Consider the following 24454-nt stretch of genomic DNA (forward strand, 5'->3'; position numbering starts at 1 on the left):
AACAGCAGAATGCTCCTGTTGTTTCGAGAATCTTTGACTAGTGTTAAACTACGCGACAATTACATATTTAGGATAAAGGAAACAATTGCTTCATCCGATGTTGTTTACCTGGAACCAACCCAGGAAGAATCAGGATGGATCCTCCTTTTTTGGAGTTATTGGACATAAATTGAGAAGGTTTATCACAGACAGATGGTTGCTATCGCAGTACAGGTGGTTTATAGGAATAAACAGTCGCACATAGTATGAGCTTAAAAAAAAAAGAAGAAGAATTCCATCAGGGTTTGTTGGAGCCTCCAGATAGTCAAGTGTTATGTAACAGCGGGACAAATAGGAATTACCCTGCAGTGTTTTTGTTGTTTGTTTTCTGTTGTGCGTCGGAAGATGCTGAGTGTTTTTAAACAAACCAGCCTCGGAGTGTAAACACCGCATGCACTGTACCTGTCTAATCTGTAACCAGTAAGGGCCGGTCTTTCTAATGCAGGGGGGTTGTGGCTCTAGCTGGTTTATGCTTCTGTGTAGTCACTATGCCGTCATGAGCCTGTCACAGTTCTGTGTTGGCGTTGAGCGTGAGGCGTCCCATTCTCCTCCAAAGTGCTAGGGGCAGTGTTTTCTGGTGAGTTAACTCGGTGAGAGACCGTATACAGCAGTCCCTCGTTTATGGTGGTTACTTGGTTTCAGACACAGATAAGTGCATTTCCTCCAAGTAGAATTCTTTATTTATAAATTGAATAGTTTCATAGTTAGAGCAAAGAAAATCTGTTTACGACCTTCTAAATACAGTTTTCAACATTATTAGAGACCCTCTAGACACGAAATAACACCCCTATAGTCACCTTTACACTCCTATTACCCAATATCGTAGACATAATAAGAGAAAATGAGACATTCTAGGCATAGAAACCCTCTTTATGACCGCCAAATTCTGTTTTTAACATTATTAGAGCCCTCTAGACATGAAATAACACCCCTGTAGTCACCTTTACACTCCTATTCCCCAATATGGTAGACATAATAAGAGAAAATAAGCAGTTTAAGACATAAGACATATGTGTTGCTATAAATGTGTTCCCTAGGGGTGCGGTGTGGAGACAGACAGGAAGTGACGTCAGGGGTTCAGAATTGAGTTTTAGCTTGGCGTGGGTTACTGCATCAACAGTAGCCCGTGTTTTTATCAGGGATTATTGTGCCTTTTGTGAGATCATTCAAACCTGCAACAAAATCTTGCTACTCTGGCGATCAATTATTGCGTTTGTGTGTCTCATTGAACATTACAGTAACATTGCTGACACCTAATGATCAATGTACTGTAGATGCTACATATGATTCACGGTGTCCTTGAATCAGGCTGAGGTTTCTTTGTTGTCCTTGTATCTCTTGGTTTTGCATTTTGGGACCACCAGTCTTCGTCCCGATGGCAGATATTGGAGCAGGTGGTTCAAGGGGTGCAGAGGGTCCTGAATAATGTGATAGCTCAGTCTCTGCAGCTGCTTGGTGTAACCATTTGACAGTCTGATTGAGGGCAGTCTTATTTTGAGCAGACATATTTCCAAACCAAGACAGTAAACAGAAAGATAAAAGTGATTCAATAAAAGTGTGATAAAACATAAGACTCCTTCCTGTCAATGTTAAAAACAGCCAGTTTCCTGAGACAGTACAGGCGCTGGTGTCCCTTTTTACAGACCACCTCGCAATTGGCTTCAAAGTTCAGCCCAGAGTCAACGATTGTGCCCAGGTATTTATTTGTACTGGGTCACCTGCTCCGCAGTCTCCCCCTTGATAGAGACTGGGTCAAAGGCTGTGGCTTTGTTTTCTAAAATCACATATCATGTCTTTTGTTTTGTTTACATTTAGCAGGAGAAACGTGTACTCACACCATTTGACAAAATCTTGTGCAATTAGCCCACGGCTATTTTTGCCATCCTGCAGCTCACATTTTTTTTCATTTTTTTGAATGCGTCTTCTGAATGTCTTATATTTGTATTTTACTTCATGTTGGCCATGTTTAGGCTAAAATGATATCAGATATCCTTCAATATGCATATTTTTTGACTAGTAATAGACTGCATTCAACATGAAACGGCAAGATTTATGAATCAATATATTTTTGAAAACCCGTGCTGGAGTGAAACTGCTAAATTTGAACCGCAAAGTGGCGAGTGATGACTGTATGTAGCGTTACCTTCAAGGGGTCAAATGGGCCCTAATGGCCGCACGGTGGCCGAGTGGTTAGCATGTTGGCCACACAGTCAGGAGATCTGGGTTCGAATCTCTGTTTGGGCATCTCTGTGTGGAGTGGGTGGGTTTTCTCCACATTCCAAAAACATGCATGTTAGGTTACGTGGCGACTTTCAGTTTTTTTCAAACTTTTTCAAGTCCATAGGTATAATGTGAGTGGTGTACCTCGAAAGTCAGCTGGGATAGGCTCCAGCATGAGGATTAAGCGACATAAAAATGGATCTAATGAACACAGCACGGTTGAAGTCCAGGTAGTGGTAATCTCCATGCCATCATCTCCTGACTTCACCCTCAATGCCTCTTTGTCCGAGTGTGAAATGATCTCACTATCCTTTGACATCCCCCCGCCTCGCCATGTTGTCTCAGCCCAGAAGGAAAAGGCAACGGTCTTAAGCGTGCTGTCACGTTGCAGTGGCGTAGGCGGCGATCAGAGCCGGCGACAGAGGCCGCATTGTGTCACCCGGTCTCGGGCTACGTTCTTCTGGAGAGGCCGCCAGATGTTTTGTCAAGTCCTCTTGTCGAGTCGCAATGAAGACTCGTCTCTGTCCTGGCGCAGTCAGAGGTCCTCCTCCTCCTCCGTGTCCCCCGTTAAAGAGGCCATTTGTCTGCGTGCCACAACATCCCATTGTGATTACTGAACAAGAGAGCAATCTGCGCTGAAGAATGGAAGCTTTCTTTTCCTAATAAATACGCTACAAAGGCCCGATTCTCCAGCCTAAATGGATTTAAAGGAGGCAGGAAAAGCGGCAGGGTGGTAAAGCCTTGTTGCTGCTTTGTGGGGCTTCTCAAAGCTTTTCTGTAAATATGGAAATGTCCTACAGAATGCTTCGTTATGGACAAACTGGCAGATGTGTTATTCAAATGTTATTTGTGCATCCCTTTCATAATGACCTTATTTGGGCCTTCCTGCATCCACGTAACTGTCAACTTGACATTTTTGTAGCACAGCGCGTTAGTGTCGATCTCAGCCTGGCCCAGTTCCCACGCAATCCTCCCCCTCGGCTGTTTGAATCCGTCCATCGACCAGCTGGATCTTTCCACCAGAGAGGCTCTGATGCTTCTCTGACCAGGAACTTCCAATGCTTGGTGGAGAGCGTTGCTAAGCAAACATTAAGTTAAAAATCAGACTACAGACTACTTCTCACATACCTGCATGCAAATGCAAAGTACATTCGCCTCCACTACCATAGGGGGCGACCAGGAGCAACTGTGTATGGGTGTCTGATGAAGTGTTGACGTGCTGCCATCAACACCATCAATGATGTCAGTGACATCAGACTGGAACACCACTTAAGTCCTAAAACCCGCGGGGCATATACAGTGTTCCCTCGCTCTATCGCGGTTCACCTTCCGCGGATTCGCACTTTCACTGATGTTTTTTTATTTTTTATTACAGCTTATGAACACTGTTACAGGCCGAGACTGGCCCTTTAAGAAGAATTGCATTGTGGCAAGTTGAATGCCTATGTCTTCCCTCTCTCGTCTGTCTGCACCGCCCATTGTTTTCTGCATCCTGATTGGCTGTAGACCATTATCAATCAATCTCCTTTGTGCCGTCCTGCCGTGTCTACTGCGTCATCGCTAGCTTGCTTGCTAGCTCCTAAATGAATCTTTGGTTTGTCTGCAGCAATATGTTTAGCATACAAAAACGCTACAATACAGCAGAACGGTGCCAGGACGAAAAGGCACGGTCACAGGAGTGAAACATGCGTGAGTGACTTCATCATTTCTTGTGTTGATCATGAAAGTTGATCATTCAAATTCAAACCAAGGTTTGAACTTTTTTGAGAGTGTTTAAACAAGAGAGAAGAAATGTGAGGAAATGTTATTGCCTCTGTGAGAAAAGTGTCTAAAGTGTACGGTGGGGGCTTTTACAGCCTTAAAACATATCGTCATTGTGAAAAAATTAAGTTGGCTACTTTGCGGATTTCACTTATTGCGGGCTACTTATAGCGATGTAATTTATCTTATTTGTTTACTATTTATCTTAATTGTGTAAAACTAAGACATGAATAACATCAAATTAAAAGCCCAAAATGAATGCTGACCCACCATCCACCAGTTCAAGTTCCAGCCAAGTGTTTCCAGAGAGATGATTACATGGCTGTTTGACGTGTGTGGTAAAAGGCAGTGTGCTAGCATGAATTAACTTGAGACAAATGTGCACATTAGCACTCAATAAGTCATCAAAACTTACCTTTAAGCATTCCCACATAGTATCAGCATTTGAGGCCAAATATGAGGTGAAAGAAAAATGGTAAAAATACAGTAGTAGTCTATCTGTGCGGCATGAGATAAAGTTAGCACACGCACAATGGACATGCGTCAAGTGAGACGGATGTAACAGAGAGAATCCGGACACTTTTCAAAATAAAACATAAAAAAAAATGAAATAACGGAAATATTTTTTTCTTTCTGTGCGGCCCGGTACCAGGTGACCCATGGCCCGGTGGGCCGCGGCCCGGGGGTTGGGGACCACTGCTATAGAGGGTCTTTGACTAGTGTTTTTTGTAAGTCAGCTCCTGTCATATAGAGGATCTCTGTCTTACATTTGTGAAGTCCATCTTTAAAATAGCAAAGATAGATGATCGTTGACTAGTATTTTTGCCATTGATCCTTAAAAACAGCTGAGTACTCCTGTCTTATAGAGGATCTTTGACTATTGCTTTTGCCAGAAACAGAACAACACTACAGAACACACCTGCAGTATTTAGAGGATTTTTTGAATAGTGTTAGCAGAGCACTCCTGTCACATAAAGGATCTTTGACAAGTGTGACCATAATGCTTGTTTAAATGCTGACATGTACAGTATTTATGTATTTAATGCAGTATATTACTGTAAATGTTTGCTGGGGTAAAAGTTTAGCATTATTTTCAAAATAAGAAAAAAAACATAAAAGTCCGCTGATCCCGATCTGTTAGCTTTTTAAAATGTGTCTCCAAGAACAGCAATGCTTATTATCACGAATAATCCGTCTTTATTATGATATTGTAAAACCATGCGTGATAAGACCCCCCCCCCAGCTCCATCCACTGTGGTTAATTGCGGCTCTGTGGTGCCTGCGGCGCCATTGATCCTCATGCCATGACGTGTATGCAGGTCCAGGCGGGGCACGCCCACCAGCGTGTCTGCATGTAAACTCATCTTATCAGCCTGCCGTGTAGACGCAGCGCCACCATGGGCGGGAGGAGGAGGAGAAGGAAGTGGAGCTTGGCGGCACGCTCCCCCTTCGCCACAGTCGGGGGCCGTTTGGGCCCCGGCAGGAAGGGCGTGGAGGTTCTGTGCGTGAGCAGCCTGCTAGGGGTCCTGAGGTCCCACATGTGGATGGTCGGGGGCGAGGCCGCGGCCCCCCGTGCTTCCGCGTCACTCGACCACCGGTCTCACTCACTGTCCTTCTCTTTGTGCTCCTCGTCGGCAGATGGTGGGAGCGAGGACCTGGCAGACCCCCGCTCGCCCGGTCTAGACCCTCACCTGAGCCACTTTGGCCAAGGTAAGCATATCTTGTCTTTGTTTAGCACAAAGTCTTCATGTTCCTCTGCTTTGTTTTGGAAGGGGGCGTCACTGTGGATGTTTATCAGTCATTAGATGGGCGGAAGTACTTTGGGTCATTACCTCTGTCCCCGCCTCACCCCCTCCTCCCCACTTTGGCTTTTTTCCTGCACCCCTCCTTCATAGTCAGAGCGGAACATGCCACCCAGTGGGGGTGGGTGTTTGGATGTCATTATCCAAAGAAAATAGGAGATAAAAGACAAAATATAGACTCACACATGTTAGCTTTGGGAGAATTCCTTGTTCTTTTTTTACTTCCTGTTCTGTACAGTACTTCCTGCGGTGGCTATTGTCTCGTCAATGTAACATTACTGACACCTAGTGACCAGTGTAGAATACTACATATCATCGCAATGTCTGTGAATGTGTCTTCTGAATGCCTTAGATTTGTATTTTACTTCATTTAGCCGCTTTTATGCTTCAAAATGCTTCATTTCGGCAAAAAATCGTTACAATTTTCTTAAATATGCATGTTTTTTGCAAAATAATAGGCCGTATTCAGCCACGAAACAGTGATAATTTATTAATAAGTAAACATTTTTAAAAACGTGATGGAGTGAAGCTGCAAATTTGGAAGGGGAGTGGGATTACTGTACTCTACATACATGACAGTACACTATATAACACCCTAAGGTGCTACAGCGGTGGTGTTCAAAGTCTGGCCTGGGAGCCATTTGTGGTCTGCAGCTAGTTTTTTGGTTTTAAAATAATAAAAAAAAATAAAAATAATAAAAAAAAAAATTCAAAGAAAAAAAATTTAAAAATCCTATTAGCTTTGATTTGGATAGTCAAGAATATCTTAAATAAAATTACTTAAAAAAATTGCTACAAATAATCACAAAAAAAATCATTATTTATTAAATTAAATTAAAAAGGTGCTAAAAAATTGTCTGTATTTATGATTTTATTTGTTATGTATTTATTTAGCGAAAGCTTTTACTGAGTAGACATGTGACTATGTTGCGACACTTCCTGTCCCCCACGTAATGTGCACCGTGCGGAGAGGACGCCCAACTTACAGAATGTTCCCTACCGAAAACCCCCCGCAAAATGTGTTTAAATATGCATGTTATTTTGACTAATAATTGGCCATTTTCATCCAGGAAAGCAGTTGTTGTGCGGTGGAAGCGAGGTCATGCACTGTTGTTGTGGCGTGCACGTGTTCTCTCTTCTGGGTCAATCGCGCTGCAGTCGATATGTACCGGCGGTACCAGGACGCAGCTCCAGGCTAGGATTTCTCCATTTTCTTTGTTTTTTTCTTTCCCCCTTCTCACTTGCCATGATTTGATGCATTTTTTATGTTTTACTATTGCCGGCTGTGACCTTGTGTGGGTCGTTTCTCGCTTGTCAGTGAGTGTGGCGGTTGTTAGTCGCGACCCTGTTGTCGAGCATGGCGGCGCCGCCGCATTATCCCGCTTGAGCATGAAATAATGGGTGTCAAAGGTCGGCAACAAAGAGGAGCGGCAAAGGTGGTTTCCTCGATTTCCTTGCGCCGTGTGGAGTGTCCTCTCGGACGCGACTTTTTTATTGAGCTTTCATTGCTCGTAGCTTGCAGGATGACACAAACGCTACCGACCTGGTTGGTAGCGGAGGAGCGCAGCACTGAAGGGAGAACCTGTTGGTGCCGGTCTGGATAAAAGTGCATGAATGAAGCTGATTGGCCAATAGGGAGCACTGCATGCTGGCCTATAGCATCCTTTCAAGATGATGATAATATGGAAATCATTTTTACAGTGTGTTTGTAGATGGGTGGGGCCTGAGTGAATGTTGGTGAGGATCTCGGTAAAAATGTTTTGTTTTGTTTTTTTTTGTTTGTTTTTTTAAATCTTCCTTAAATGTACTTCCATGCAGGAAATATTTTTTTAGTGTTTAATCCAGAAGACAAAAAAAACTTGTGAGTGGCTAAGATTTTGGCTGCAGATACCTAAACACACAGCAAGGTCATATAGAGCAGTGGTCCCCAAGCTATGTTGACCCACGGACCGGCTTGTGTTCCCACAAATCTCCCGTCGACCGGGGCAGGGGTGTGTGTGTGTGTGTGTGTGGGGGGGGGGGGGGGGGGGTCGTACATTATAGCAATGTAATTTATCTTATTTATGATGTATTGTGTAAAACTAAGACATGAATAACATCAAATTAAAAGCACAAAATGAATGCTGACCCACCATCCACCAGTTCAAGTTCCAGCCAAGTGTTTCCAGAGAGATGATTACATGGCTGTTTGACGTGTGTGGTAAAAGGCAGTGTGCTAGCATGAATTAACTTGAGACAAATGTGCACATTAGCACTCAATAAGTCATCAAAACTTACCTTCATGCATTCCCACATAGTATCAGCATTTGACACCAAATATGAGGTGAAAGAAAAATGGTAAAAATACAGTAGTAGTCTATCTGTGCGGCATGAGATAAAGTTAGCACACGCACAATGGACATGCGTCAAGTGAGACGGATGTAACAGAGAGAATCCGGCCACTTTTCAAAATAAAACATCAAAAAAGAAATAATGGAAGTTATTTTTTCTTTCTGTGCGGCCTGGTACCAAATGACCCACGGCCCGGTACCGGGCCGCAGCCCGGGGGTTGGGGCCCACTGATATAGAGGATCTTTGACTTGCATTTTTTTTCTATATTTTCTATATTACCCTCTTGTAATATAGAGGATCTTTGCAGTTTTGAAGGAACTTCTGCAAAAAAAAAAAAAGCCAGTCAGAGCACCCTTGTCATACAGAGGATCTTTGACCTACTACAAAAAAAAACAACTTGAGTCAAAACACCTCTATATGATTGCTGCATTTTGCTGTTTTGAAGGACTTGATGCAAAAAGCTAGTCAAAGGATTCTTGGCATACAGAGCATCTTTGACAAGTAGGTTTTTAAAAACAGCAGAATGCTCCTGTGTTTTATACAGTAAAGGATCTTTGTCTGCTGTTTTTAAGGACCTACCTCAGAAACACCAGTAAAAGATCCTCTATATGACTGGCGCTTTTTGCTGTTTTTAAGGACCTACTACAAAAAATAAACCACAAGTCAAAGATCCTCTAAATGATTGGAGCATTTTGCTGTTTTTAAGAACCTACTGCAAAACAGCCAGTCAGAGTGCTCTTAGCATATAGAGGATCTTTGACAACTAGGTTTTTAAAAACAGCAGAATGCCCCTGTCTATTATAGAGGATCTTTGACTAGCCATCAAAATCCTCTTCAATGCACTTCACTGCTTTTAAGGACCTAATGCACAAAAAAACATATGGAGCAGGGGTGACCATTACATCGATCGTGAGCTACCGGTAGATCGCCAAGGTAGTTTGGGTCGATTGCGTAAACGTCACTTTGTAGTTGTCATGTGACATCAGTCAGCTGACATTAAGCTCCCCTCCTGATTGGCGCTTGCTCTCCCGCGGCGTTTCAAGCTACACATGAAGATGCAACTTTCATCTTTATGATTGTGATTATGGATGAACTAACTCTGCAGTAAGATGTCTATATCTATAATTAAGTTATCTGTTCACTTGTAGCGGCTAGCTACGTAGAAAAAAAGTGTATTGTTGACTGGCTTTGCTTGGCGTCATGAACTCTCCTACAGAAATCAGTGTTTTCTACACGTTGGCTTCTTAAACTATTATTTCATGATGAAATTAAAAATGTGCCCATTGGTGAAACCTTTTCAATATGTTGCCTTGACTTGGGCTGCATTGTCTTCTGCATCATCATTTTAAATTCTTGTATATGGCTAATGTTTGCTAGCAAATGCTAACTGGATGTAATACATGAAGTGCGTGCCCTAATGAACGTTACGTAGCTAATGTGACTGACATATTAGCAGTACTCACTCACTAGGACACAAGTATTTAGGACTTATGTGGAATGATCTTTATTCCCATATTGAAGTGAATTATGATAGCAACTGCTTTGATGACCTGGAAACTTTGAAAATGTGAATGTGAAATACTAATCATGAATATTTACAATAGAATTTCAGTGTTTACTGGTTACATTTTGTATACGTGATATGTTTTATAGAAAGAGGTAGATCATTTTGACTTGTACTTGCATGCTGAGAAAGTGCGTGCACTCCTGATATACATGTATAACCTACATACTGTAAATACCTACTCATATTTTTTAAAAATAAATATAGTAAATATATATACTTTCTATATTTCTAGTAGTAGGTAGATCTTTGGGACTTGGTCATTTTAAAAGTAGCTCACAGGCTAAAAAAGTGATATAGAGGATCTTTGACCAGTTGCAGTAGGTATTAAAACAGCAAAGTTCCCGTGTCTATTCTAGAGGATCTTTGACTGCAGTTTTTAAGGACCTACTGCTAAAAAAGCAACAGAAAAAAAGTTAGGGCAGCACTTTTCGGTCGTGAAAAATAGCAAAGCGCTCTTGTAATGCTCTCGTTATGTAGACCATCTTTGACAAGCGTTTTGCAGTACGTGCATCACACTCACATAGAGGATCTTTGGCCAGATGCAGTAAAGCTTTAAAATAGCACTCCGGTCATATAGAGGATCTTTGACTAGTGTTTTTTGCAGGAGGTCCTAACGTAGCTGAGCAAGCTTCATATACAGTATAGGATCTTTGACCAGTGTAAATATGGTGCTTGTGTTTTAGTTGGTATGATATTGATGTTTAGTTGAGATATGAATACCAGAGAAGTGAGAACTCCGGCCCCTGCTGGTCCCAGAAGAATTTGCTGTCTTGAGTCCCCTGTGGTCTTGGTGACGCCCGTGTTGCCTCCCGTCTTGCAGGTGGCAGCGTGGACAGCGACTGTGCCTTCGAGGGAGACTACGCCGCCGTGCCGGCGCTCTCCATGGCCGAGGGCGTGCAGCACGTTCGCATGATGGAGGGCGTGTCACGCTCGCTGCCCTCCTCGCCGCTGCTCGGCCACCAGGCGCTCGGCGTCAGGCTGCACGCCGTCAAGAAGCTCACGGGTAAGTCAATCGTGACTCAGCATCTTTTTTTTTTTTTTTTTTTGGTACGTCATGAGGAAGCTGAGGTTTTTTACATAAAAAGATGCTGGATGAGGGTGTGAAGGCCTTATGAGGTGTCATTTCCTAGTTGGCCACAAGGGTGCAGCAGGCGCTCAGCTGCTTCTCTGGGAGTTTGATGACTCCAGTCATGCTGATTCTCTTTATCTTCATTTTCACTTCAACTTTTTCATTTACTATCTGGATGATGAAGCCTAATTTGGGGTGTTTTTCATCACTGAAAGGAACATTGGTGTGTTTTTGCTTACGTGCATGTGTGTTGTTGTTTTGAAGAGGCCAATTAAAAGACGCACGTCGTCGCCTTCTGTCATGGCAGACAGCCGGAGACAGTCTTTATATTTTTAGACTTTTACTTTTTGCTTTGATTTCTTCTGCCTTTGCATCGTCCGTCATCTTGAATTTGTGCATGTGACTTCATGCCGGAGCAAACAGGAAGTGCGGGTAACTTTAAGACTAAAATGGGTTGAAAGTGTGTCACTTAAGAGATGCAGTCCTTGGGCAAAACTATTGGGACACATTCCATCTACAGCTGGGGTGTCCCAAGTGCGGCCCCGGGGGGCCAGGTTCAGCCCACAGCTCATTTTTTATTGTCCCTTGGCCTACTGGAGAAATAAAATGAAGTGATTATCAATGAGATATATTATTAGATATTACACCTATAACACAAAGATCAGGTGATCAGCTGACAGCTCCGCACGTATTGACCTACATTGGGGTGCGTTTAAATATGAGGGAATTATAAGGTCATATTTATAAATCTGATCATTTAAAACAATACTCCAATGAGGCAAGATTACCCGGTGAGCAAATCAAGCGTTTTTTTTCCTCCCGCCTGTGACGTTAATGGCCTGTCATAACTCCCCTGACCTCACTTGTAAACAAACTTCACCTTCCGAGGAAGACATTTGTCATGCTACTTGTACCAACTGCTCCGCGATGAGGGGGGAAAAAAGCACACACACAAAAAAGCATCAGCCACCTGAAACGCCAGCACCGTGGCGTTTGAAAAGAGCAAAAGGTTTGCCAGAGACCTTCGTGGCATCACACCGGCTGCTCGGAGGGTGTGCCCGAATACAGTGCACCTTGCTGGGCCACGACAAGTGGCTCCTCTCGCACTATACTCCGGTTCTCCAGACCTCCGTAGCAACACACCGGCTGCTCGGAGCGTGTGCCCGAATGCAGTGCACCTTGCTGGGCTACAGCAGGTGGCTCTCTCTCCTCTATACTCCGGTTCTCCTGATAGTAGTGATGTAATGCCATGATATTTGATAGAGTTGGTCAAATCCTAATTTATTTGAGTCCTTCCTACCTCCAGGTATGCACAAACTACAGTTCAATTTCAGGAAAAAAAAGTCGATACAAAAAAGGTACCACATCGGTCTTGAGAAACAGAAAATTATTGGTATCGCTTTGGAAAAAAGAGATATCGTGTGTCTCTAAAATACAGTAATCCCTCATCGATCACGGTTAATTGGCTCCGGACCCGATAAGTGGATTTGTGCAAATTAGGATTTCTTCTTTCCCGTGTGCATATTCCCATTTCCACCTCCCATGGTGAGTTTTTTAGCCCTATCTGTACCTCCTCTAGCCGTCTTCTTTATCTTGGTGCTCTGTGTGAGCTGATCTTTTGGGATGGAAAAACTTTTTTGAACCTTCCTGCCACCACGTCCTTGCATCCCGAGGCAGCGCGACAACAAATCTTAACAAAACGTCACAGTCGCATGCAGATGATTTGTGTCCCGATACTTTTGCACCTCCACCAGAAGGTCCATTTCAGCTTCATTTGTCCTTGGCGGCTGCTCTTCTATCAGCGCACAGCAACACCTTTCATTCAGTCTCAGTCGCTCGCTGCGGGCTTTCTCACCCTTTAATGAATTCAAGTCAGCGCCACGTCCCGCACACAGCGTGGCGGCGCCAAATGCGCAAGTTGTGTGCTGACGTCAAAAGGCCACATGCTCCCGGCCTCCGCTGGCGGCGAGGCCCTGCTGTGTCGGCCCTGCTTGACCTCAGCCAATCAGGTGAAAGGCGTTGACCTTTTATGGAGAATGCTAGGTTGGGGGAGGGCTGCAGGAAGTCCTGGCGTTGCTGCAGGGCCACCTTTAGTGTAAGAATGTTCAGTTTGACTATTTTCCTGGGGCTTTGTGTGGCTCCTGCTGTGTGTTTTGTGACATCATATGTTCTCTTTCACACTGGCGAACGCCCCCCTCCGCCCCTCCTCCCCCTCATGTTTGCTATTTTTAGTCACCGGGCGGCAACAACAGCCCATTATCAGCACTGTGCGGTAATCAGCTGACGCTTTCTTCTCTCCTGATCAGACGCCAATTGATTGATTGGCTCCGCTGTGAAACATTTAAACATGGGGTATCCAAAGTGCAGCCCGGGGTCCATTGCCAGCCCACAGCTTGTTTTTATTTATTGACCCGTGGCGCTTTCTAAAAACACAATTAAACAGTAACACTTACAAAAAAAGTAATAAAAGTTAGCGCAAAAAGATGTAGTGTAACCAGAAAAACATGAAATCTTATTACTAATAAGACTAATAAGAGCTTTTTAGCATATTTACTAGGGATGGGGCCGAGTTAATCCAGTACTAGTTTGGGGTTCCAATACCAGCGTAATTCATGTAATGGAAACTACTGATGCCACCTGCAGAGATTTTGGTTCTGTTTTGGTTTTGTTTTTCAGCAAACAGAGCTGAAAGAATATCAGCAAATGTAGCCAAAAGAGTATCAGCAAACGTAGCCAAAGAGTATCAACAAATGTAACCAAAACAGTATTAGCGAACATAGCTAGAAGAATGTCAGCAAAACGTAGCCAAAAGAGTATCAGTCGATGTAGTTAGAAGAAAACAGCAAATTTAACCAAAAGAGTACCAGCAAATGTAGCTAGAAGAATGTCAGCAAATGTAGCAAACCGAGCTAAAAGAATCTCAGCAAACATAGCCAAAAGAGTATCGGGGAATGCAACGAGAAGAACGTCAGCAAACATACCAAAAAAAAGTATCAGCAAACGTAGCTAGAAGAACAACAGCAAACTTAGCCAAAAGAGTATCAGGGAACGTAACAAATGTAAGCAAAAGCGTGTCAGCGAACGTAGCTAGAACAATTTTGGCAAACGTAGCTAGAAGTATGTCAACACACATAGCCTAAAGAGTATCAGCAAAAACACTAAAAGGAATCCTATTTGAATGACTGATACGCTGAGAAGGATTGATGGATGCACTGATGGAGATGTTGTGGAAGATGAGTAAATGTGACTCGACTGTCAGCCTGTCCTCTCGCCGTCACGCTGCATGTTGATGACCACTCGCACACAAACCACTCCTGACTTGTACTACGTATATTACTATCACACTACTATATCATTATTGCAGTATTGCATTACTACTACAATATTACAGTATATTACCATTACAGTACTATATTACTACTATAATACTATATTACTATTACAGTACTGTATTATTATTGCAGTATTATATTACTACTACAGTACTATATTACTATTACAGTACTATATTATTATTATTATTATGGTACTATATTACTACTGTACTACTATATTACTATTACAGTGCTATATTATTATTATAGTACTATATTACAACAATAGTACTATATAACTATTACAGTACAATATTATTATTACAGTACTATATTACTACTATAGCACTATATTACTATTACAGTACTATATTACTACTATAACACTATATTACTATTACAGTACTATATTATTATTATTATTATGGTACTATATTACTACTGTACTACTATATTACTATTACAGTGCTATATTGTTTTTATAGTACTATATTACTATTATAGCACTATATCACTATGACAGTACTACATTATTATTATAGTACTATATTACTATTACAGTACTATGTTATTATTATAGTACTATATTGCTACTATAGTACTATATTATCATTACAGTACTATATTGTTATTATAGCACTATATTATTTTTAATGTACTATATTATCATTATAGTACTATATTAGAAGTTGTGCTGACATGATGAAGGGATGAGAGGACAAAAGTGTGTCTGGGCAATAAGTGAATAAGTGTGAGTGATGGAGATTGTTCAATGGGAAGGTGCAAGTTCATGTCTTGGCGCTAAATAGCCGTACAACATGGTTGCACTTCCAAGGGTAAAACAAGGACAGAGTGGACCGGCAGAGCCCAGCGGGGGGGACAGTGCAGCTCTTATTAAAAACATTTTCCCGTCAAATAATTCCATCCTCCTCGCCATCCCGCGTGTCCGTCAGCGGCAAAACCGCGCGCCTTTAATAATAACTCTCCTCCCGCCCTCCCGTCTTTTTATATTTTTTTAAGCCGTTTTCTTTGCGCTCTCTCTCTCTCTCTCTCTCTCTCTCTCTCTCTCTCTCTCTCTCTCTCTCTCATTCCCACCCTTTTTCCTCCCCCTTCTTTTCTGCTCGCTGGTTGCCATGACAACAGCAGCACTGCGCCATTCATCCGTCGGAGACCTGGGCTCGCGTTCCCGCTCCTCTCCGCCGTCCATACATAACACTCTATAACGCCGCGTTAGCAGGACGGAGGTGCTCGCATCCTTCAGGCTGCCACACCGCCGTTTCTTTTTTTTCTTCTATTCTTTCTCTCCACTCTCGGCGGGGGGCAGGGGTGAAGGTTACCTGGCGGGTGTCACCTCTGTTGCGCTCTCCCACCGCCGCCAACACCACCGCTGCCTCTGTTCCCCGGAGACACAGCCACTGACGCCTTCTTCCTCTCAGTCCCCCCACGTATCGCTTACTCGAGTGCAGCATCAGCACCCAAGCCCTGAGGAGATCCCCCCACGTCCTCATCCTGCCCTCAGATAGGAGGACCCTCACTTCTCACCACTGCGGCCGGAAGGACGTCCGGCTCGCGAGGAAAGGGCGCCGCCGTAGCACGCCGGGCCTGCGGGAATGCGCTTCTGGTGAGAATGGTGAGCCCCGCCACGCCCTCTCTCTGTCGCCCAGTCGCTGGCTCCGCCCACTGAGGTGAGGCTGCCGTGTACCTGCCCTCATCTCAGCGGGCCGGCCCCCGGGGTCGCGTGACGCTCGGGAAGTGATTTGATGCACTTGTCAGAGGGCGCTAATGACGCTAACGTAGGCTGGAGGAGCTGTGAATCAAGCGCCGCGATAATGTAAGTGTTCTGGTGCGTTTCATGCGTCAGCGTGGGTGAGCGTTCGATTGTCTTTCTAGTGTCTATGTGTGTGTGTCTGTGTGTGTGTGTGTGTGTGTGTGTGTGTGTGTGTGTGTGTGTCTGTGGGCGGCTAATGATGCTTGTTCCTGTTGTGCTTGCGTCTCACTTTTCCATGCATCAGACTCTGTAACATATGCTTGCATAAATAGCTTCAAGTTGTCTGGCTACTTTTTTTACATTTTTTATCGTAGTGGTGGCATGTGTTGGGGATATGCACCCCACTTCCCACCGCCACCACCCCACCCTCCCGCGTTCTTGCTGCAGGCTGTTCGCCTCCCTGCCCGCTCGCCCCCCGGGGGGGGAGCGGACGCCGTGCGAACAGAACAAAATGTCTCAGTAGCACACAAACATCATGGGCTGCCTCTGATGGGCTCCGGGGAAGGAAGTTTGGAGACGCGGCGTTCAAACATTCCGCCAAGTTTGTCAGGTGTCTGTTGGTGACGACCCCGATTGGCCCATGACGCCCACTTGGGGAAGGTGCCCACTGAATGCCGTCTTCTACGTCTAGACTCGTATGTCGTCGTGTTGAAGGAAACGGATGTTTAGAAGGACGCTTTGTCATCATTTAAAGGAAAAGTGCACTTTGTAGGGAATTTGTATTCACAGTCCTTATGTGAGGCATGAAGACACACGTCTTTCTCTTTTCTGTGCATTCTAAAGATATAAAAACAGGTAAAAAGAGGCAGCTAAGAATGCACGTAATGGGACGCACCTATTCCACATATAAAGCCTTCTGAAAAAACCTCCAAAAAGCGCCAACAACGCTCCATTTACATAATGTGGCCTGCATATTAACCAAGCCACAGCGACCTTGTTATTATTGTTGTTATTAACATTGTTACGCCCAAGAACTATGTTACTGGCATAGTGACACCTCGCCACACCACACCACACCGGCTAGCTACTAGCTGGCTAGCGACTAGCTTCACCACACACTCGCTCACAATGCCTCAGGCCACTAGCAAAAGGTAACGCTACATATTGGAGCTGCACCACCGCTGCTGTGGTTTTGTTTTTACGCTAGGTGTAGCGTTCCTTTCTATGTTGCTATGTGAAATCAATGCGCCCAGGAAGGAAGTTCTGCTAATGCTTAAAATGAGCAAAACACTGTAAGTATTCCATGTTATCATGAATGTACCTGCTACTACTTGCTCACAGCATGGATACGAAACCATTAAACCTTGTTGCAGCTTTTTGGAGGTGTTTTAATAGCCGGCATTCTCGGTGGAATGGGTGTGTCGCATTACGTGCATTAATTATCTGCCTCTTTTTATCTGTTTTCTGTTCACCAAAAAAAAGGGCACTTTTCGTTGAAGACATGATCATCACAAAAAAAAGCGGCATTGTCCGTGACTTTATTCTTCTTCCTCTCCACGAATACCAGCAGACTTTCCATACTTTTTGCCTGTAGGCTGTGATAGCAAGAAATATCCTAAACATTGGCTCTTAATCTAATTACACACTTCCCTTTGTCCCGTTCACCATCTTTGATTCCACTACGCTCTGTATGACATATAAACCTCATGTTTGGACTCGTGCAAGTGTCCAGTTCAAGAAGCCCAATTGTCCCACCGCCCAATACTATGGCACGAGACACTCAGTTCACAAGATCTTCACTTTACTTTTTTTTTTTTTGTAATATGACAATATATGGCAATGTACCAATTAAATTTCTACTACGTTACACTCTTCTGTCCTCTGTGTGTATGCTAGCAGCCCCGCCTCCACCCACAGAGACAGAGAGACGGTCATTGCCAAAGCAATGCACAGAGTGAACTCTCTTCCTGCTTATTTGGAGGAAAACAAACCCGCATGCACATGACAATATATTGAGGCCAGCAACATTATCCGTTTTCATTTATTGTGTGATGAATGAATGAATTTATTATTGCCCACGAGACATGTTTTTTCTGGGCGAGAAATCTTGTCATGTTTTAATCTCACGAGATCTTGAGACATGAGATCTTGTGACGCCCCTAATAACATCTAAAACCTGGATGAAGCTCCTGCGTAGTTCATTCAATCCCCTCCTGCCTTAAAGGGACTGAACCTGCCTGGAGGGTACTAACCTTCACATTTCCTACCCACTTCCTGCTTTGAGTAAAAGGTAGATCGGGTATTTTGTAAGAAGATGACACTTGATTAGACGCACATCAAACTATGTACACGTTTAAAACATACCAAAACATTGTATTAAAGAACAAGTAAAGTACGCATCACCTAACAAACACACATTGTTGTCAGCGAATGATAGCGATTGGGCAAAGTTTAGCCGCTAACGTGCAGCTATCATTGAATGTGTCGCTTGTCGTAATGAGTGAACATGAGTGAAAAATGTTGGTCGCGTGTCTGAGACTTCGTGAATACCAGACAGCCACGAGTGACCTTATTGGGGCTGAACTACAATTTACACACATTTTATGCAGTTTAATTTGTAATTGGGATAAATATGGACATTGTCATGCCCTGTAAGTCTCAGGGTGTACAGTATGTAACACGGGGGTGTCCAAACCTTTTTCCTCCCGAGAGGGCCACATAGGAAGAAATGGAAGGATGCAACTTTCCCACTTTGATATTTTGTACTACAACACATGTAGATGTGCTAAGAAGTTGTACTGTATATATTTCAACAAAATAACGCATCTCAGCGCTAACATATAGGTTAAAAAAAGCGAATTATCATATGAACTCTGCTCTTTTTTTCCCCGTTTTTGCTGTTGTTGTTTTTTGAGTGTTCTCCGACTGTTTCAACTTTCTTCTAGTAAATTTTGTTCTCGGAATTATGACTTAATATTCGGACTTTATTTCCATAATATTATGAAATTATCCCCAACTTAATTTTCCAAAAATTACAACTTTGTTCTTTGTTTGTTTTGCATGATCTTATCTTTTTTAAGTAACTTATTTTTTCTTTAATATCTCAACCCTATAATATAATTTGTCCTCATGATATTACAAGTTTGTTCTTGTAAAATTTTGACTTTTTTTCTCGTTAGAATAAAATTTTTTCTCTTAATATTTAGACTTTATTGTCGTAAAATTACAGCTGTTTTTTCAAATTTATTTATTTTTTTTCCCAACTATTTTAACTTTCTTCTTGTAAATTTTGTCTGGTAATTATGACTTTATTCTCGTAATATTTCAACTTTCTTCTCCTTACATTAAGTTTTCTTTAAATATCTAGACTTTAGACTTGTAAAATTACTGCTCCCATGTAACTTTATGGCATAATCATGTTTTGGCACGTACCTCAGTTTTATGGTCACGCTTTGATTCATTTTGGGTACAGTCAAGGAACAAACCATCTTATCCACTTTGTTTACGTATTTCACGAGGAAGGCCAAGTCTTTAGCCGTGGAAGAAGCTTTTCAAGCTCAAACTCGATACACCTCTCTACCAAATGTTCTGAATACAAGAACCAAGACTCCTGTTGGGGATGGAATCTTTTCCACTCTGTGGTAAATAAGCACAAACATGTTGCTGTACTTATCTAAAGAGTGGAAAATATGAGATTCCTAACTCTTAGGAATGGAATGTTTTTTTATTCTGTTTTAATATTTCATTCCTAACACTTGGAATATTTTTCACTAATATAATAGTCTTGTTTTACTCGTTTGTGCTGATCTACCACAGAATGGAAAATATTCCATTCCTAACGCTTCTCTGTCCAAGACTATTGCCTGTTCCGGAATAACTGCCCCAGCTAAGTGGCTTTATTTGCAAAGATTTGCTGGTGGTTTTAAGGTCCTTTCTGATGCATTCGCACAAACATTTGCAGCCTTTTTGATCACCGGAACCCATCATACTGTCTGCTGCTCTTATGTTAAATGTACTTCTTTTTAAATGATGAACTGTGTTCACGCTACATATTAGCAGCGACTGCGTGGCATTTAACGGACCCTCTCTACTGCTCCGTCCAAATGAAGTTGCTACTCGTTAGCTCTGTGTTTAGCTGCCCGCAGTGTGCTATTAATAACGTTGAAAGAGCTTTGCTTACAAAACACGAGACTGGGATAGATGCAGCACCTTCTGGCACACACACACACACACACACATCTTCTGTGTGTGTGTGTGTGTGTGTGTGTATGCGCTCATCCAAGCGCGTCCAAAGCTTTGCGGACGACCGCCCAGGACTGCACAATGACACCAGCACTGCCATTAACATTCAGCGCGGCTCCGTCTGCCGGTAGCAGATTTGCTCACTCATTTCAGGGCGCGTTTGTCTGGACGCTCGCGCCGCAATCGGCCCGCTAACCGCCGCTGCTGTTATCAGAAGAATCCTAATCTCATCTGCTCTGCCTCCCTTGTTTTCTCCACATCGTTGAAGACCTCCAGATCTTTCTCCCCGACAAGGGTGTGGTCCTCAGGTTTCAGCAGGCCTGCGGGCTTTTAGCTTGGAGGTCAGGACAGCCTTGCTATTATTGTCCCATCACCTATCAACCGGCGTCCTTGGCAATTACGCGTCTCTCACCTTCGCTTTTTTCATAGAAAGAGTGGGCGTGCTAATACAGCTGAGTCACAAGAGCACAGACCCCCTGGGCATTGGCCGCGAGAAACACTGTTCAATGTCCATTTCTGGCAGTAGTTTTTTTTTTTTGACAGACTACTGCGGACCTCCACCAAGGCTATTCAGTAATCCCTCATTTATCGCCGTTTATTGGTCCCAGACCCGATCGTGATACGTGAATTTGTAGTTTGCCACCTTCTAAATACAGACAGGAAATAACACCCCTATAGTGACTCCTATTACCAAATATTGTAGACATAATAAGAGAAAATAAGACATAAAGAATACTTGTGCTCGTGTGTGTTGCTGTAAATGTGTTGTGGCCCAAGAGGAGCTGAGTGGGTGGCGGACAGGAAGAGATGTCGTGGGTTCAGAGTTGAGTATTAGCTTGGTGTGGGTTATGGCCGCAACAGCAGCCCGTTTTAGGGATTATTGTGCCTGTTGTCAGATCATTCAAACCCGCAATTAATAATGCTTGTGTGTCTCACCCAACATGACAGTAACATTACTGGTACCTAGGCCCAGTCCGAGGTTCGGCCAAAAACAGTAAGCTGCCGTTTTCAGATTTTCCCACTCTGGGAGCCGTTTTCAAAAAATGGCATTCCAGGGCACCCAGAACGCCTTTTCCGTGTGGATGAGAGGCTGGAACAAATGGATGAATGGATAGCCCCCTAGAGACCAGTAAAGAATACTACATATCTTCACGTCTATGAATGCGTCTTCTGAATGCCTTATATTTGTATGTTATATCATTTAGCCATTTTTACGCTTGGAAATGCTTCATTTTAGGGATGTCCCAATCCACATTTTTTGTCTTCCAATCTGATCCGATCCGGTACCAATCCTTTTTTTTTTTAAGCTTTTGTTACAAACATGAATTTGTGGAATTGAACATGGTTATGAAAATAGCTCTTCAAAGCATTAAAAATAATGCAACCAAAGTATTGCTGAATTTACGTTTTCATTACACAGCATGACCAACAATATTGTTTGGCTTTTGTAACAAACTTCTGTGAGTCAGGTCCCTAATCCAATTAAAGATCCAACAAAAGTCCATCCAATAAAAGATCAAATTGGAAAAAATGGCCGTGCAAGATACTTCTGGGGTAGGACTAATCATTTGACATGTTAATAGATCAATTTGTGGTGGGATTTAGAATATGTGACATTTTTTCCCACTATAAACAACCCAGTGGTTAGAGCAGCACTTCCCGTGCAAGCTCCCCGCACCATGACACAGCAGTCCGGGCACAGTGATGGGGAACTACCTCTGTAGCTACGGAGCCAAATATCCAACGTGAAACTATCTTCCCCGCGGGGTGTCTGCATGGTCGTGTTGCATTTTCTTCTTCTTGCGGGTGGCGGGAGTCGAGTGGCAACCAGCTTTGAGGCGCATTACCGCACCCACCGTGTTGGAGTGTGGCCCAGAGTTACGAACGTTATACGGCAACCGGATCAGTCCGATCTTGTGGTGGAAGCTGATTTTATCCGATCTTCAAAATACAGCGGATCCCAATCCCAATCCCAATGTGGACATCGCTACTTCATTTAGGCAAAAAATACATAAAATTTACTTCAGTATCCATATTTTTTGACAAGCATGAAACAGGCATGGTTTATAAATTAATATATTTAAAAAAAAAAAACGCTTTAGAGCGAGACGTGGCGGGGGATTACTGTAATTGCACCAATATAATGTGCTCCTGTTCCACTCCAGTCCTGCAGGTGGCGGTCATGCACATTACCAACACAGCGTAGCTCCATCTGCTGGATCTGGTTGGTTACCGCCTCACTTGGTCCTATTGCAAGTGGACCGTAACGACCTAAAGTAGGAAAGTTGGCACCACAATGTCCCTTCTCGTTTATTGTTAGATGGATCATACAGTCTTACATGCAGTCAATAATCGGGTTAAGGTCATTATTCCGGTTTCTGAAAGACTGAGACTAACCTGTTTACATGCGTGACATGAAAAAAAGCAAAACAAAACAACGCATGGACAGCGTCTGGACGCACGGAAAACGTCCGCTTCTTCTTCCTGTATCCAAAAACAACAACAACAACAACAACACCGTCACGGCGGATAATGAATGCCTTTGTTTGCGTTTTGGCGCTGGTGCTGACCCACTAACAGTACTTGACACTATTCTGTCTCGCTTTCTTCATTAATGGAAGGCGAGAACGTGAAGAAATAGGAAGGCTTCATCCACCAGAGCCCCCCCCCGGTCACTTTTGAAGTTGCGTTCGTACAAAACCCTGCTTCACGTAACTTCTCGCTCACCTTTTGATAGATTTGGCGATCGCAGTACTTTCTACCGTCCATAAAAGACATAATATTTCTGTCTTTCACCACACTAATGAGGTGGCTGGCTTCCTCCTCGCTCCAAAAGTGTGGGGTTTTGCGTGTCTGCATGTTGTTTGCATGTTTACAAGTACTTCCTGCCAAAGACACAAGCTTCCTTTTGAAGAGAACATGCGCAGAACACAACATTAATGTTCCTTTCGATCGGGGTATCCCATCACCCAATGGGGAGATATGTGGGTTTTTAAAAGAGTACTCGATCAACACCGGCCGCTTTTCCTTCTCTGATCCACTTTGACACTCCTGAATTCCCTCCATATCTGACAGCCAATCAAAACCGTGGGAGGCTCGTACAATTCGCTCTGGATGTGAACGCGTCACTCACCAGCGCAGCTGGTCACAGCAGCCCGTCGCCGCATGTGTGCAGGGTTTGCTACGTGTCGGTGGTGAGTTTTCGCCAATCGCTGTTGTTTGTCGCCTGCCGTGTGTGACGCCCATTACACTTCGGTGCACCACCATAAACTTCCGCTTTCCGTCTTTTTGTTCCGTTTTTTTTTTTGGTTCCATCAGCATCAATTATTGACATTTGTGAATCGATTAATAATCGTCAATGTTCGCATCGCATCTAAGAATCCATTATTTCCCCCACCCCTGATATATACAGTATATGTACATGATTATATGTATTACATTTATTTCCTTGTTTTGATTCCTCTTTCCTATTTGAGCACGATGCATTGCACTGTGCAAATGGAACTACTTGAAGTTGTACATTTTGCTGAGCATGTTGGTAACAAGCTGCGTCTTGTCCTGGCAGAGCTGAAACCCAAGCAGGCGGCGTGCATGAACATTTTATGAATTTTTTATGCACAGGCCAATCAATAGACTCTTGCGACAAGGTCGCCGTGTCACTAGATGTCACGCGTTCTGCACAAACACTGCACATTTCATTTCATCCACTTGTCTTTCACCGGGAAGGTCAAGTGTTCCCAAACGACGGAGAGGGGTCTTCGAGCTCTGACTTCTCCTTGGCACTGTTGCCAGTCAAAGCCTGGGCTGCGCTGTTTTTGTTTAGCGAGTGATTATATCACCACGCAGTTACACTTCCTGTATACCGTGTGTGTGTGGGGGGGGGAAAAGAGCCGGATGATGATGATGTGACGTGTAACGTTATGAAATACGGAGCAACCTCCGTCAGCCTTCAAAAGCAAGGTTTCTGCTGCTTATGTGAAAACAAACTTTTTCATCAACTCAACCTTTCCTCAAGCTTTTTCTCGTTTCTCATCCCGGACCTCACTAATGTGTGAAATGTTCAATCAAAAGGATTTTGTTTTGTAAGGAAAGGGGGGTGAGAGGGAGCTGGGATAATGAGCCTTCTTAGAATATATGCCCCTCCCTTCCCTTCTTAAAATTCTGCCTGAGCCTCACCTTGCTCGGCTAATCCTCCCAAGGCAGTGGTGATTGATACACAGACATACACACACACGCACACACACACAGAAGAAGAAGAAGAAGGGAGAGGCAGTGTGGCAAATGGACTTTTCACTTGCTGCAGCAACGTCTGCTCTGCATTGTTGTTGTTTCCCAACTGAGGCCCATTATCAGCGCAACATGCGCTCCTGATCCACTTTGCCTTGGTCTGCAGCTTATTTT

At 43.5% G+C, this 24454-nt stretch overlaps 1 protein-coding gene across 3 annotated transcripts in view; it reads left to right on the forward strand.

Moving 5' to 3' along the window:
• The window catches only part of tanc2b (tetratricopeptide repeat, ankyrin repeat and coiled-coil containing 2b), a 153911-nt gene that overhangs the window by 68928 nt on the left and 60529 nt on the right, over window positions 1-24454 (forward strand). For all 3 annotated transcript variants that reach the window (XM_054800817.1, XM_054800818.1, XM_054800819.1), the window contains exons 3-4: window positions 5659-5730; window positions 10541-10723. In XM_054800817.1, the coding sequence (XP_054656792.1) occupies window positions 5659-5730; window positions 10541-10723 (255 nt within the window). The remainder of the gene's footprint in view (window positions 1-5658; window positions 5731-10540; window positions 10724-24454) is intronic.

This window comes from Dunckerocampus dactyliophorus, chromosome 15 (assembly GCF_027744805.1).
Source record: "Dunckerocampus dactyliophorus isolate RoL2022-P2 chromosome 15, RoL_Ddac_1.1, whole genome shotgun sequence".
In the NCBI taxonomy this organism is placed as follows: domain Eukaryota; kingdom Metazoa; phylum Chordata; class Actinopteri; order Syngnathiformes; family Syngnathidae; genus Dunckerocampus; species Dunckerocampus dactyliophorus.